We start from the raw sequence: 14,385 nt of genomic DNA, 5'->3' as shown, positions 1-14,385 counted from the left end.
CAACCTTTAACCAATCCCAGAATAGGGAACGTGAATATAATTCCATTTCCTTACAGGGAAGTTGGGCCAAAGGGCCAATAGTGGAACTGGTGAGCCAAAATGTGAATGGAGAAGGCTTGGCTGATGCTCCTGGTTTCTTCATATATCTTCCAGGCAAGGTCTGAGCGAAGCTGGAATTGTGTGGCATCATCCCTGCCAGGAGTTATTTTGTTACAGATGAAAATGCCAAGGTTAAGAGGAACGGAAAAATTGGACTACCTAGGCACCTCTGACACCCCTCAGCATTTCAGCATTTTTTAAATGGTTTGTTCTTAAGACAGTGTCTCCTTATGAATGGAGAAGCAAGTGGTGGCCTTGCCTGTCCTGGGTGGTGGTAGTAGACATTGTTGGCAGAAGCAGACATAGCCCATTCGTACCTGAATGTCTCCATCTAAATGGAAATCTCCAGGATTTGATCGTAATACGGATCAAATCTCTCATAACAGTAGAACTCAGGGACATCAAATGAAGCTGAATGTTGTAAGACTAGGATAGACAAAAGAAATTACTTTTCCCACATAGTGCATAGTTTAAAGTTTAAACTATGGAATCTGCTTCCACAAGATGCTAGTCCTACCCAGTGCAGACCCACAGAAAATAACAGACATGACTTAGATCCATTAATTTCAATAGGCCTACTCTGAGCCTATTAGATACAACCCGTTTTAAATAAATAAAACTTGAATGCCTGAAATGAAAACAAATTTCACAAGAATAATGAAGAAAAAAAGAAAGAGAAAAGAGACGGGCAAGATCTGGAAATCCATTTATTTTGTCTCTGATTTAAGGCATCCAACTGTTCACTAGATCATTTGCTCCTGTTCTTGCCTAGGTGCAAAAGAGATTGGCTTTCTTTCTTTTTTACTTGACATATTCACACAAGTAGGCAATTTGCGTTGCACAGGTGTGAGGAAGCCTCTCATGATATCTCATGTTACGGTCAGCAGCTGATGTCACCATGGGAAATGCCTGATCTCCCAACAAGGCAGCTATCTAGGCTTGACTTTATCCACAATGCTTGGCAAATTTCATCAGGCAATTGTTTCGATATCAGCTATTCAGTGCCAAGTGACCGATCTGAGCAGCTGCACAGGTTCAGGGCTTTGCAGATATGCATTTGCGTATGTGTGAGAATTGACAATTGCCAGCTGTGATGCCTTTTCATATCAGATGGATATGCAGGAATCAGCAGGTAATAATGGTAATGCCGTGAAAATCTACTTTGTTGTGCTGATTTCTGAAGATTCTTGAAGCCAAAAGAACAAGGCAGGCTATTGTCTGTGGTCAGCTGGCAATCGCATTCACTACAGTAACTAAGGAAACAGATATTAATTTTATAGCAAAATGCTTCTATCTCCCAAATGATCTGCTATAAAAATGAAAGTATTGTTAGTCGCTGTAAAATATATGAGTTTAGCGATTAACTGCATCGTACCAGGATCCAGTGGAAACTTATCTGTGCTGCACAGAGCTTTGAACAGGGGGGTCACACCAATAGCATACATTTAAAGCACAAGGCTTACCCCAAAGAATCCTGGTAACTGTATTTTATGAAGAATGCTGGAAAATGTGGCTTTGTGAGGGGTAAACTACAGTTCCCAGGATTCTTTGAGGGAAGCAATATGCTTTAAATGTGGTTTGAATGAATGGTGTACATGTGACCTCTCTCCCACACAAACTCTAAATGTAAATAATGGAGGATTCAGTTATTTTATTTCATAAAATTTAGATGCCCAAAAACCTCAAAGTGGTTTAATTACAAGGTGTAAAGTAATTCTGATGGCATAGATGCACCTGCTGTATTTTTACAGTCCATCTTTGGCTAGGCATTCTTTTGCTCCCTTGCTGATTACCTCTTTCCTGCCACCTCTAAATTATACCTGCTATTTTACTAGATTTCCACCAAGATTTAAAAAGAAAAAGACACCCACTCTGGCTGCATGCACGCCATACATTTAAAGTAGATTGTAAGCACATGGCTTCCCCCAAGGAATCCTGGGAGATGTAGTTTGTTCAGAATGCTGGGAATTGTACAACTCCCAGAATCCTCGGGGGCAAGCCATGTGCCTGCAATGTTTTATTAAGCTACCACTTATTTCATGGGGGCCTGCACAGATTACACCAGACCCCTCTTTCTCCTCCCCCTAAGGCACTTCTATTAAGCTTTTCAGGCTACTCAACAACATACCTGATTCCATTTTTTGCAACATTTCTGCAAGTAAGTTTTTGGCTTGATGGTTTCTTTGGTTTTTCAAAACGCAAACTTTGCCCAAGTTTCCAACACCCAGGTGAAAGAAACCTGTTAAAAGTATTCAACAAGCTTCCTTAGAAAAAATTGAAGCAGAATTCCTCTTGGGAAGATGTGAGTGCGAAAGAGCACGTCTCAGCTGCCCCAGTAGAAGCTGTCTGTGTAGAAGACGGAATAAAGGATCCTGTAGGTCTCTGGTCTCTCCTGGCCATGACTGCGGACTTCCTGAAAACCCGGCTGCTCTTCCTGCAAGCATCTTCAGTCACTTCTGCAATACGAGCTGCTTTCGAAGCTTGGAGATAGAAAAAAACACTGTTAAAATCTCTTAATTGCATCACACACCTCAGTGAGTCTGTCTGCTTTCTCATCCTGAACATTTTTGCTTGCACAGGCATCTTTTAAAAGGTGAGATCGAGCTGAAAGTAACTGATCGCATTTGGGGAACCTGCTACCTTTTACATCTGGGACACAGCCCTCCAAATGCTCCTTCTCCCTAGAAAAAGGGAACAGAAATAACACTGCTTTCCTCTGTTTCAGGCAGACAATTGACCACACTGGCTGTGGCTGGTGGGAGTTGCAGTCCAACAGCACCTGGAGAGCACCACATTGGCTATTTCTGGTGTAGGCAATACTGAGAAAGACCGACCAGCTTAAAGCAGCTTCCTTTGTTCCCAAGCACCAGCTACAACTTGGTTGCAATAAGAACAACTGGAACTTAGGCACACAACTCCTTTGAATGGGACAGAATTTACAGCATCGGCATGTAGGCAAGGGTTCAGCAGTTATCTGCAATCTCTTGTCAATCCTTTACTCACTTACCTGGTCTTAAGTCCCACTGAATTCCAAGCAGACATGCAAAGACTGAAAGCTGGAGACTGCTCTGGGCAGCTGTATTCTGCCTACCATCCCCAATATTAGCCCCAGTCAGAAAAAGCCCCTAATATGCTATCGCTGTGGCTCAAAACTCTGTCCCCAAATTCTCAGCCATGCTTCTCTTCCTTACCTGCTTGCATGAGCTTCAGCTGTTTCTGTTTTTCCTCTGCAATTTTTTTCCTGTAATCGCCAAAAAGGGCGCGCATCAATTGGCGCTTCTTTGCCAGCACTGCCTTCTCGCTGCGCAGTGTCTTGATGGCCCGGAGCGCCTCATCCGCTGAACCAAAGCAAATGACATTTTTATTACTGCTTGCTACTTCTATTATTTCTTGTGGTTTTTATTCTCATCATAAGAAGGGGGCCTGCCACATAATGTTACAGTGTGGACTGCGGGGGGGGGGTAGCACAATTGGTAGAGCATGAAAGCTTTAATCTCAGGTTTATGGATGAGATTCCTGCAGTGCAGGGAGTTGGACTGTATGTTCCTTGTGGTCCCTTCCAGCTCTATGATTCTATGATGATGGACTGTTCTAGCTCAGGGTGCTGGTGAGCCAGCCACACCCTCTTCTAAGCTACAGTGGTACAGTGGTACCTTGGGTTAAGAACTTAATTCATTATGGAGGTCCGTTCTTAACCTGAAACTGTTCTTAACCTGAGGTACCACTTTAGCTAATGGGGCCTCCCGCTGCCACCGCACAATTTCTGTTCTCATCCTGAAGCAAAGTTCTTAACCCGAGGTACTATTTCTGGGTTAGCGGAGTCTGTAACCTGAAGTGTCACTCTATAACCTGAAGCGTCTGTAACCCAAGGTATCACTGTACCTCGGTTTAAGAACAGCCCTGTTTATGAACTATTTGGTTTACAAACTCCACAAAACCCGAAGTAGTGTCCCAGTTTGCGAACCTTACCTCAGTCTAAGAACAGAAGCCGAAAGGTGGAAGAGCACCGGCGGCGGGAGGCCTCATTAGGGAAAGCGCGCTTTGGTTTAAGAATAGATTAAGTTCATAAACCAAGTTACAACTATACTCCGTTCCATCTCTCTCTCTCTCTCTCCCTGCCCCTGGTTTTTCACCTCATCCACACACATACCCATCAACCAATTGGTATTCTGAGCATGCTCAGTCTTTGTGGACTATTTTTCTCTGCTAAAGATTTTTTATTTTTCTGCTCCCCCAAGACTGTTGGCACCTCCCTCATGTACATTGATGACGTCATTTTTTACACATAAGAATCCACACACACATAAGAACATAAAAAGAGCCCTGCAGGATCAGGACAGTGGCCAATGTAGTCCAGTATCCTCTGCTCACAGTGACCCACCAGATGACCATGGGAAGCCTCAAACCAGGGCTTCCCATGGGCATACTCAGGCAATTAGTATATAGGATTATGAAATGTGCACAACACTCATCAGCAAAAGCTCTCAGGTAAAGGTAAAGGGACCCCTGACTATTAGGTCCAGTTGCGGACGACTCTGGGGTTGCGTGCTCATCTCGTTCTATAGGCCGAGGGAGCCGGCATTTGTCCGCAGACAGCTTCCGGGTCATGTGGCCAGCATGACTAAGCCGCTTCTGGTGAGCCAGAGCAGCGCATGGAAACGGTGTTTTACCTTCCCGCCAGAGCGGTACCTATTTATCTACTTGCACTTGATGTGCTTTTGAACTGCTAGGTGGGCAGGAGCAGGGACCGAACAACGGGAGCTCACCCCATTGAGGGGATTCAAAATGCCAACCTTCCGATTGGAAAGCCCTAGGCTCTGTGGTTTAGACCACAGCACCACCCGTGTCACTTTTAAAAGCTCTCAGAGCAGCCAACAAATCATAAAGCAGAATTAAAGCATTAAAAACAACAACACACACACATTTGCAGACCAAAATTAATGAACGTATCTGGGGGTGGGGGAGGGGGTCCACATGGGAGAGAGACTCTATTTAGTCCCCCCAACTCAGTATTCCCTTGCAAGTGGACTCACCCTGCTTGGGAGTTGATTTCCGAGTCTTCAGGCCAAGCTCCAGCTGCTCAATGCACCAGTCCACCTCCCTCTTCATCTGTTCATCTGACTGTTGCAGTAAAATTGGGGGTGGGACACAGGATAAAAGGGGGAGTCAATTAAGACTAGCTGGGCAAGTACCTCCCTTGCAACTGGCTTCCCTCTAGGTTTCTATTGGAGAGGCAATGGATTCCTCTTTCAAGGAGTACAAAAAGGGAGGAGTGGAGAGACGTTTGGTTTCCAGGCAGGACATTTTAAAAGGCAACCACAAGATTATTATTATTATTTTTAGAAATTAAAATGATCTTAGAGATCATCAGTCCAACCCTTTGCTCAAAGCAGGAACTGCAGTGTGAGATGCAACTACAGCAACTCTGAAAGGCGGCTGCCCAGTCTCTGCTTAAATACACCCAGCTAAGGAGGACCCACCACCTCTCAAGGCAGCCTGTTCCACTCTCAAATGGCTCTTAACCACAGGATGTTTCTCCCATTTTTTCTCTCAACAATGGTGGCAACTTGACCCTCTCTCCCCATTCAAACTGGTGTGCTGATAAATATGTTTCTAATCAGGGACTTAACGAAGGCTTACCCTTCTAAGATCTCAATTCTAAACAGGGTGACATTCTGCCCTTAAAATTTTGCTGCCACCAGGATAAAGCATGAAAAATCACCTACACGTAAGTGCTCGCTTCCCCCTCTCCCTGAAAGGAAGAACATTTATAAGAACTTTCTGAGTTTGTGTTTTTCCTTCACCCTCCCCTTTCCTTTTGTTTTATGTCTTTCAGATTATACAGTTGAGGCAGGGACTATCTTATTATTGCTATTAAAAGTCACTCTAGGGTTCTTTTTCAGTTGAAGAGTAGAGGAATAATAATAATAATTAATAGTAATAATAGTACTATTATTATTATTATACCCTGCCCATCTGTCTGAGTTGCCCCTTAAGTAACAATACTTAAATAAAATAAATGACTACCATGCTGTCAACTGGAGCTATGAGTGGCAGAATTTTGGAAATATTTACACAAAGATTTAGCCACATTCCTTCTGACCACAAGGTATTCACATACCTGACACATGTCAGTTTGGTCAAGTCTACCTCCTCCACAAGGTCTATGATCTCCATTTACATTGCTATCATGTACTCCTTTTAAAGGTGGTTGTTTCTTTTTCTTTTTCCTATTGGAAGATCCACTCAGCTTTGTTCCTAGGGAAAAAATGAATAATTATTATTTATTCACCTGTCTTTTAAATCAATCAGATCCATGTAACTGTATACATATGTCTTATAGGAAAGGTTCCCACAGGCAGAGAAAAAAGGTCCCTTTACTGCATGAGAGTCTTACTGCAACAATGCAATAAGTTCCATATTACCCTGAGCAATGGAAATAGGAGGTCTTATAAATGAAAGAACATTTGTTAAAAGGAGCATCGCCTGGGACCAATTCTCTACTCACTGTAGGCGAGCAGGCATACATCTATTTCAGAAACTTAATTAAAACTTGCAGTTACAGTCTCCATACCTGCTTGGGCAGTCTCTGATTTAGAAACCTCTTGCACGGCACCTTCATCTCTTCTACCTCCATTGCCCTTCGCAGCTGATTTATTGGGTTTTGGAAAAGTTGCACTCTCTGGCATGGTCTCTGTGGCATTTTGGGATGTGGAGTCCACCTCTGTGGCTGCTTCTACCACAGCTTCAGAGCCTGGATCTGCAGCAGCAGATGGAAGAGGGGGAACGTCTGGTATGACAAAGTTGAAAGCAAACTCGGGCTTCCCTGTTCCAATATCCAATGTCCCAGAGAGACTGCTACCAGTGGACTGCTCTCCGGAGTCATCCACCTCATGTGCTTCACTTGCAGTTCCACCAATTTCTTCTGAGGTTCCCTTGGAAATAACAAAGTCAAACTGAAAGCTGTTGTCTGACGGTGCAAACCATGATGTTGGTGTTGCAGAAGGGTGGTTAGCTTGCTTCCTGTACGCCACGCTGCTTGAACCGAGGGTATCTCCCGGCTGTATCTGCACAGTGTTCTCGGGCTTCACAGCTACAGGAGAAGGAACAGAAGGGTGAGTGTTTTCACTATGGCTTTTCTAGGGAATTGGTCATTTGCTTGCACTTCTGGCCACATCTGATGAGAAGATGAGACACAACTAGATGCTGGTCTGTATTTGCTGATGGCAGCAACATGCAGCCTGAGGCTTTTGGCAACAGCAGCAACAAGCAGTTCCAGCCTTACAGGCAAGGGTGCGAGATTAACAATGTCTGAGATCTTGTCAAAACTACAGCTCTCATTGGCCTTGCTTCATACCCTCCAGTGTTTTTGCCTGGCTGGGCTGTGTCTTGAACTCTGATAAGCCTCTTGCTTGCTTGGGCATACGATAGAGAGGGATTTCTGAATGTGACATTAGTACTACTTAAAGGTAATTTATATTTGTCGCCCCACCTACTTTTTCTCTGACCCCACCCAGCCAGCACTGGCATGGGCCCCCAAAAGGTTGCCCAGAAGGAATTTCACTTCATTTCATTTTTAATTTGTATATCACCTTTCTATATTACTACACACAAGGCAGTTTACAAACTGAAGAACCTCTGGGTATAGGGCGGTATATAAATTTAATAAATAATAATGTAATAATAAAATAAATAAATAAGAAGATCACACACCTTATAACAATATGATCCAATACAAATATAACTTTAAAATAAACAACTTATATAAAATAAAGAAATATTCAATAATCCATTAGAATATAGTACACAATAAAATTTAATATCAGCAAATAATAATTAAACAGACATTCACCCTTAATAATTACAATAAATACTTTCTAAACTGTAATCAATAAAAATAGCAGCAAGTCACAGTGCATAAAGTAACACAATACAAATTGAGAAGCAAAGACACACAATTTATAGTTTTATATTTAAAATTGTGGCCCTTGGACTGATAAAGGTTCCCAACTCAGAGGAAGTAGCATTGCTGAGTGATGCTTGACAGCACAGCTTTCCACCTCACCTGCTTTTGCTGCCCTCTGCCTCTCCTCTGCCATTTTGAGCCGGTAGTCCCCAAAGACATGATGCATCACCTGCCGCTTTTTCACAAGAGGAGACTTGCTCGAGCGCAGCACCCCAAGGATGCGCCGTGTCTCCTCTACTGCTCACAAGAAGTGGAAGAAAAGACAAACAGCTCACAACGATAACTCTGCTTTTAACTTAATGCTCTTACAAAACTATTTGGCAATCCACAGGTAATCTCAGTAGCCCCTACAAGCACGCAGCAAGGTAACTCTGTAGTACTTCTCCCCTCTCTACACATGCTGTTTAACATGCACTCATTTCGTTTTTTAAAAAAAGGGAAAGGAAAAGAGAAGAAACATTGCACCACAAAGATGCTGGGTGATTATCAATATATCTCTGAAGTTCAAGTCATGTGCACTGTTGCCAATGTCATCAAAATGGCACAAGGTGTCTGAAGTCTGAATGGCTCAAGAGGGATGGTATAAGCAGGCTTGGGGAAACCCTAAGGTTTTCAGTACAGTACATAAAAACAAAACAAAAAAATACAGAAAAAAATCCTAAGGGTAGGGGCGGGGAACAAGCCAATGAGACCTAAGCAAGCTCAGTGGGCATGGAATGGTGGCTGGCAGCACAATGGAGTAGCTGGTGGGAGACCGTGACATAGTAATTTGATTTAATATTTGTATTCTGTTTTTCCAACAACAAAAGCTGAGCTCAAATGGAGCAGGCTCGCAACCTAACAGCAGCACTCCACACCACACCACAATGTTTTGTGGCTGATCCTTCTGGTTTAGGGTGAAGCCAGTGACCTTGAGGCAACACACCTTGCTTTGGAGTTGGGTTGAGGTGCAGGAGGCCGGTCTCCAGTTGAGAGATGCACCATTCCAGTTCCTCCTGGTATGTTGGTTTGGGAGCCTGGATCAATGGAAAGATAACAGATGGCATAAGGGCTGCTACTTAAAAGGGGGGTGTCCCTCGCTCTCTTTCTACATACTGAGAAACCCAGATGTTCCTAATGCTATTCCTCTGTTAGTACCAGAATTGGATGGAACCCAGGCAATTTTTCAGTGGGAAACTCTATAATATTTGGTGACTGTGCCTCCTCTCTTCCACCACAGTAAAGCACAATTCCAAGGGATTTGGGGGAATGTGGGATTTCTTTCTTAAGCTTACTTATTCATACATACACAACCACTGTATTAAACCCGTTTGCTTTAAATTGCAATTTAGTGTGACTTGTGAACCAGATCTCTCTCTAGACATAGACATGTCCCAAGTCCAGAAATGTAAGAAAAAATGTCATCTGAAACTGGAGGGCTGGTCTCTGTATTTTAATTGTTTCGGATGTGAAGATACAGTTATAAAACACCTTGCAGCACTGTGACATGACTTGCTGTACTTGCTAAAATTCCTCCGTTTGTAGCTTTTATAGGTGTACAGGAGCAAAGGACCCAGCAAACAGAGAAAGGCCCACACACTCCTTACCTCTTCCATTAGGATAGTTGGCAATCCAGGCTTGTGTACAAGTCCTTACATCATCATTCACCTAGAAGCACAAAATTACAGATCAACATTCCAGAACATTAGAAATTTACAGTGCAATCCTATACATATTTACTCAAGGGTAAGCCCCATCGAGTTCAAGGGGACTTACTCCTCGAAAAATATGTGTGTATGGTTGCAACCCTAGGCTGGGGAAGGGGCTGCAGCTCAGTGGCAGGGCATCGGCTTTGCATACAGAATGTCCTAGGTTCAATCCCAAGCATCTCCAAGTAGGGCTGAGAAAGACTCTAATCTGAAATCCTGGAGAGCCACTGCCAAGCAGTGCAGGCAATATTGACCTAGATGGAATGATAGTCTGATTCAGTAGAAAGCAGATTCCTGTGCTCCTATGACCACTGAATACAATGGGACTTACATGTGAGTAAACATGTTTTCCGTGCAGATGACTCCAGGTTCAATCCACAGTATCTCCAGCTGCAAATAAGGAGCTGAGGCTGAGAAAAAGTGGCTTGCCTGAGGCTACCTATAATAACCTGATAAGTAGCTTCCTATCTATCCACCTAGGGATGGGGGTGGCGCTGTGGGTTAAACTACAGAGCCTAGGACTTGCCGATCAGAAGGTTGGCGGTTCGAATCCCCGCGATGGGGTGAGCTCCCATTGCTCGGTCCCTGCTCCTGCCAACCTAGCAGTTCAAAAGCATGTCAAAGTGCAAGTAGATAAATGGGTACCGCTCCGGTGGGAAGGTAAACAGTGTTTCCGTGCGCTGCTCTGGTTCGCCAGAAGCGGCTTAGTCATGCTGGCCACATGACCCGGAAGCTGTACGCTGGCTCCTTCAGCCAATAAAGCGAGATGAGCGCCACAACCCCAGAGTCGGTCACGACTGGACCTAATGGTCAGGGGTCCCTTTACCTTTTTATTTGTCCACCTAGCCCAGGTAGCAGGCTGTTGGAAAGACCCTCTCTGCTTAGAGACCCTAGGGAGCAGCTATAAGTCAGGGTAGAGACTATGCTGGGCTAATTCACAAACATTCTGACTGGGCCTACGTGAGAGTCCTTCCTAGGCAGGTGGCCTTAGGCAAGTCCCTATCTCTCAGCCTCAGTCTTCAATCTGCAAAATGGGAACCATAAAACCAGTTTCAGGGTTCTTAGTGAAGCACCAAGAACCCTACATGAATGCTAAATGTTGCTCCTTTGAAGGGGTGTGTGTGCATTGACATACACTTAGAATAAAGGAAGAAGGTGCCTCTGGGCACATGCTCAGCCCAATAAATTGTTTTCCCCACAAGCCCTGAGCTCACAGCCCTTTCACGCACAAACACACCCTCACTTTATTCATTTCGGGAGCTTAATTAGGACGACACACACACCCCACCGCCAGAAAAACTTACTAAATGGTTAGCAAATTCCTGGTCACTCAATGGCAAGGAACCTAGAGTTCTACCAGTAGGTCTCCCATCTATTTTAAGATCATCTATTTTAAGATCTTTCTCGCTCACCAAATGCTCCCCTTCCTGTGCCAGCCTCGCAAACCTGAGTAAACTGGACTCTCTTTCAAGTTGTTATGTGGATATTCCTGCAGCTCTTCACTCCTTAATTGGCTGCTCAAGCTCCGCCATGCAAATAAGCGAGGCGGACCATGTCCGAGACCGAACCTCTTCCCCGTCACCTAACATTCTCTCCGTTCAGTTCCGCCGTGAAGTCGTTCCGGCTATGCAACTCGCCTTGAAACTGAAGCGGTAGCTTTCGATTGCTGCAAATCTCTTGCTCAGGAATCGTCCACGAAGTATACCACACTTTAAGGAGGTGTTTTTAACCCCCACGTTTGGGTTCATTATTCTTTTTTTTTCTTTTACTCAATGCTAACAGCTTAATCTATTCAATCATTTCTACTCAAGAGTAATTTCGATTGAGTCCAATGGGGTTTCTTCCCAGGGTTGAATTGGTATAGGATTGCAATCCTAACCTTTTTTAAAAAAATAAAATTGTGGAAGAGGCGATGATAATAATCTCTACGGGGGACATTTATTAACCGCAAGTGCCCTCTGCCGGGAAAAACAGAAAAGCGCAGTCACTGAACGAATAACTGTATTTCGATCAGCTTAACGATTGGTATCCTTTTATTCAACGCAGAACTGTTAACTGGTGTTAATAAAAAGGCTTCTCTCGTTCTGATAACAGTAGGTTATGGCTATGACTAACAGCTGGACCTTTCTCATTATAATAATACTTTTGCCCTCTATGCCTTATCTAAAGATGCTTGTTTATGATGCAACATTTTCCTATATTCATTCAATACACTCTTCTGTTTTGTTTTTCTTTTGCAGTTTTGTGTCTTTGACTTCTAATATTGACTTGTAAAATTCCAGAGAGAGAGAGAGAGAGAGAGAGAGAGAGAATCCACTCCTAGCGTTTTTAAAATACAGTACTGATCAAGGGACTGGATGGTGGTTGCAACATATCCATTAGCATTTCACAGAAAATGAAAAAAGGAACACTTTTACACATTTCTAACACTCCTGTTCTCACACCAAGGATCACAAGCTGAACCTCCCCTCATTACACACATCACTAGAGGCTTTTCTGTTTTTCTTTTTCTTTTCTTTTTTTAAAAAAGTACTTTCTGTAATTAAATAACTAAGAATCAGTGTAACCACAGTTCAGTTAGGGGCAGAAAATTGGCAAGCAATTAGCATTTATTGTTTTGCAGAGAGAGTTCTGCAGGGTTTATTTAAAAACTCACACACAAAAAACACCAAACTAGCTCTATCTTGGGACCTGGTAAATTGTGTCAGACTCAAGATGCATCCCCATTAAAATGGGTTTTATTATATTTGGATGTGGCATGTGTGTGTTCTTTTTTTAGAACAAAAGTGGCAGAAGAGAGCAAATGAAAACAAGTGGGATGACATATTGGAAGCAGTGATCCAAAGTGTTAGACAGGGTATTTAGTACCTAAACTGAACTACCAGATGTGAGAGATCAATATACAGGGAAACCACTCTTTAAAAATAAAAGTGAAACATTTTCCTTTGGCAGGTAAAAGTCCAGTTCAGATGATTAGAATGAGTGTGCATGAGTATGCACAGAACCCTTTTGAATTGTAATGATGATTACAGACTTCCTGGTTGAATCACAGCTAATAGATGACCAAAAGAGCTATGTGCACACTGCACAGGTGGCCAGTCTCTCAAACACAGTGTTACTGCTGCTTACCAAGATAGTGAGGTTGAGTGTGTGTGTGTGCAGGCACCCTAGCAGAGCTACCTGCCAACTGAGGATTACTAGAGAGCCAGTGTGGTATAGTGGTTAAGAGCGGTAGTCTCATAATCTGGTGAACCAGGTTCGCTTCCCCGCTCCTCCACATGCAGCTGCTGGGTGACCTTGGGCCAGTCACACTTCTCTGAAGTCTCTCAGTCCCACTCACCTCACAGAGTGTTTGTTGTGGGGGAGGAAGGGAAAGGAGAATGTTAGCCACTTTGAGACTCCCTAGGGTAGTGATAAAGTGGGATATCAAATCCAAACTCCTCCTCTTCTTCTTCTTCTTCTACTCCATATATCCAACCTACAAAAATGTATGCTATTACAAGTGTGGTATTAAGATCTCACCATTTACTGTTTTTGCTGCCTAAGAAATATTTCATGATTCTTATTTCCTCTATGTCTTCCTTCTTTTTTGTAATACTTAATTTTTAAGTGCTTCTAAAACGCACTCACCCCAGACTATAGAGACTTAGACTGCAATTCTGTACGCACCAACCTGGCAGTAAGCCCTGCTGGACACAGGGAGAACTTACTTCTGAGCAGACACACATAGGATTGCACTGTTAACTTCCAGAGACCCCAAGGAGATGGCAAAAACATGGGAAACGTGCATCCTCATTTGAGTTTAGAAGTGGGCAACCGTTTGTCTATTTATTTAGAATTTAAAGATTTAGAAAACTATTTAGAATATATGTATACGCCAGCATAACCCACCATGGCCATTTGTTCTGTGCTTTGGCTGCTTACAGTGCCCAGTCTCCAGCAGGGCCTAGGACTTTGATTCTTAACACCAGCTTCCGACATTTCAAAGACAAGAGCTCAAGCAAACAACAAATGAGCAACATGTAGCTGTGGCACCAGGGCTCTTGTGAATCCATGCATCAGCAACTGAGCAGCACAAAACTGGAATGTGGCACCTAGTTCAGAATTCAGGTTACAGTGGTACCTCGGGTTACATATGCTTCAGGTCACAGACTCCGCTAACCCAGAAATAGTACCCCAGGTTAAGAACTTTGCTTCAGGATGAGAACAGAAATCGTGCTCCAGCGGCACGGCAGCAGCAGGAGGCCCCATTAGCTAAAGTGGTTCTTCAGGTTAAGAACAGTTTCAGGTGAAGAACAGACCTCCGGAACAAATTAAGTACTTAACCCGAGGTACCACTGTATTGAGAATATCACCCCCACACAGACAACCCAGGCTTCTAGTCGCTGTCAGGCCCCTGCAGGAGACAGATGGGTACACTTGACCCAGGCCTTGGAGGGCTGAGCCAGCAGGGGGCCCTGCCAGGGACTGGCTGCTTTTTGAGTTTATCACTTTATTCTAACAAGGTCCTGCCCTGGGCCTCAGACAAGCTCTGCACAAGCCTGATCCCTGTGATTTGGACAGGTGTTCAGGAAACAGTCTCAGAAGCAGGAGGCAGAATACAAGGCCAAGCACAAAGTTTCCACATAGCTT

General features: G+C 43.7%; 1 protein-coding gene across 3 annotated transcripts; it reads right to left on the bottom strand.

Moving 5' to 3' along the window:
* Positions 1-792: 792 nt before the first annotated feature.
* On the bottom strand, positions 793-11,452 carry C14H8orf33 (chromosome 14 C8orf33 homolog). Of its 3 annotated transcripts, none has more exons than XM_053364719.1 (9): positions 11,166-11,450; positions 9,652-9,712; positions 8,991-9,081; positions 8,165-8,302; positions 6,674-7,192; positions 6,221-6,357; positions 5,133-5,220; positions 3,291-3,437; positions 793-2,579 (listed from the first exon to the last, which is right to left on the bottom strand). In XM_053364719.1, exons 2-9 carry the CDS (start codon positions 9,658-9,660, stop codon positions 2,365-2,367), a joined length of 1,344 nt encoding a protein of 447 aa, XP_053220694.1. In that variant the 5' UTR covers positions 9,661-9,712; positions 11,166-11,450; the 3' UTR covers positions 793-2,364. The 3 variants fall into 3 exon arrangements, with proteins under 3 accessions (XP_053220694.1, XP_053220692.1, XP_053220695.1); XM_053364717.1 differs by having other exon boundaries at positions 11,200-11,450; XM_053364720.1 differs by lacking the exons at positions 8,991-9,081; positions 9,652-9,712 and having other exon boundaries at positions 11,200-11,452.
* Between the last annotated feature and the right edge of the window lie 2,933 nt (positions 11,453-14,385).

The sequence above is a fragment of the Podarcis raffonei genome, chromosome 14 (genome assembly GCF_027172205.1).
Source record: "Podarcis raffonei isolate rPodRaf1 chromosome 14, rPodRaf1.pri, whole genome shotgun sequence".
Lineage (NCBI taxonomy): Eukaryota > Metazoa > Chordata > Lepidosauria > Squamata > Lacertidae > Podarcis > Podarcis raffonei.
This window is presented reverse-complemented; position numbering and strand designations above follow the sequence as displayed.

Excerpts from the sequence above, each read along its gene's own strand:
- C14H8orf33 (XM_053364719.1), bottom strand. Across the intron at positions 8,303-8,990 it reads CAACCCAACTCCAAAGCAAG|TAGAGGAGACACGGCGCATC; the intron begins GTGTGTTGCCTC and ends TCTTGTGAGCAG. Across the intron at positions 2,580-3,290 it reads GCTGAAGCTCATGCAAGCAG|CTTCGAAAGCAGCTCGTATT; the intron begins GTAAGGAAGAGA and ends TCTATCTCCAAG.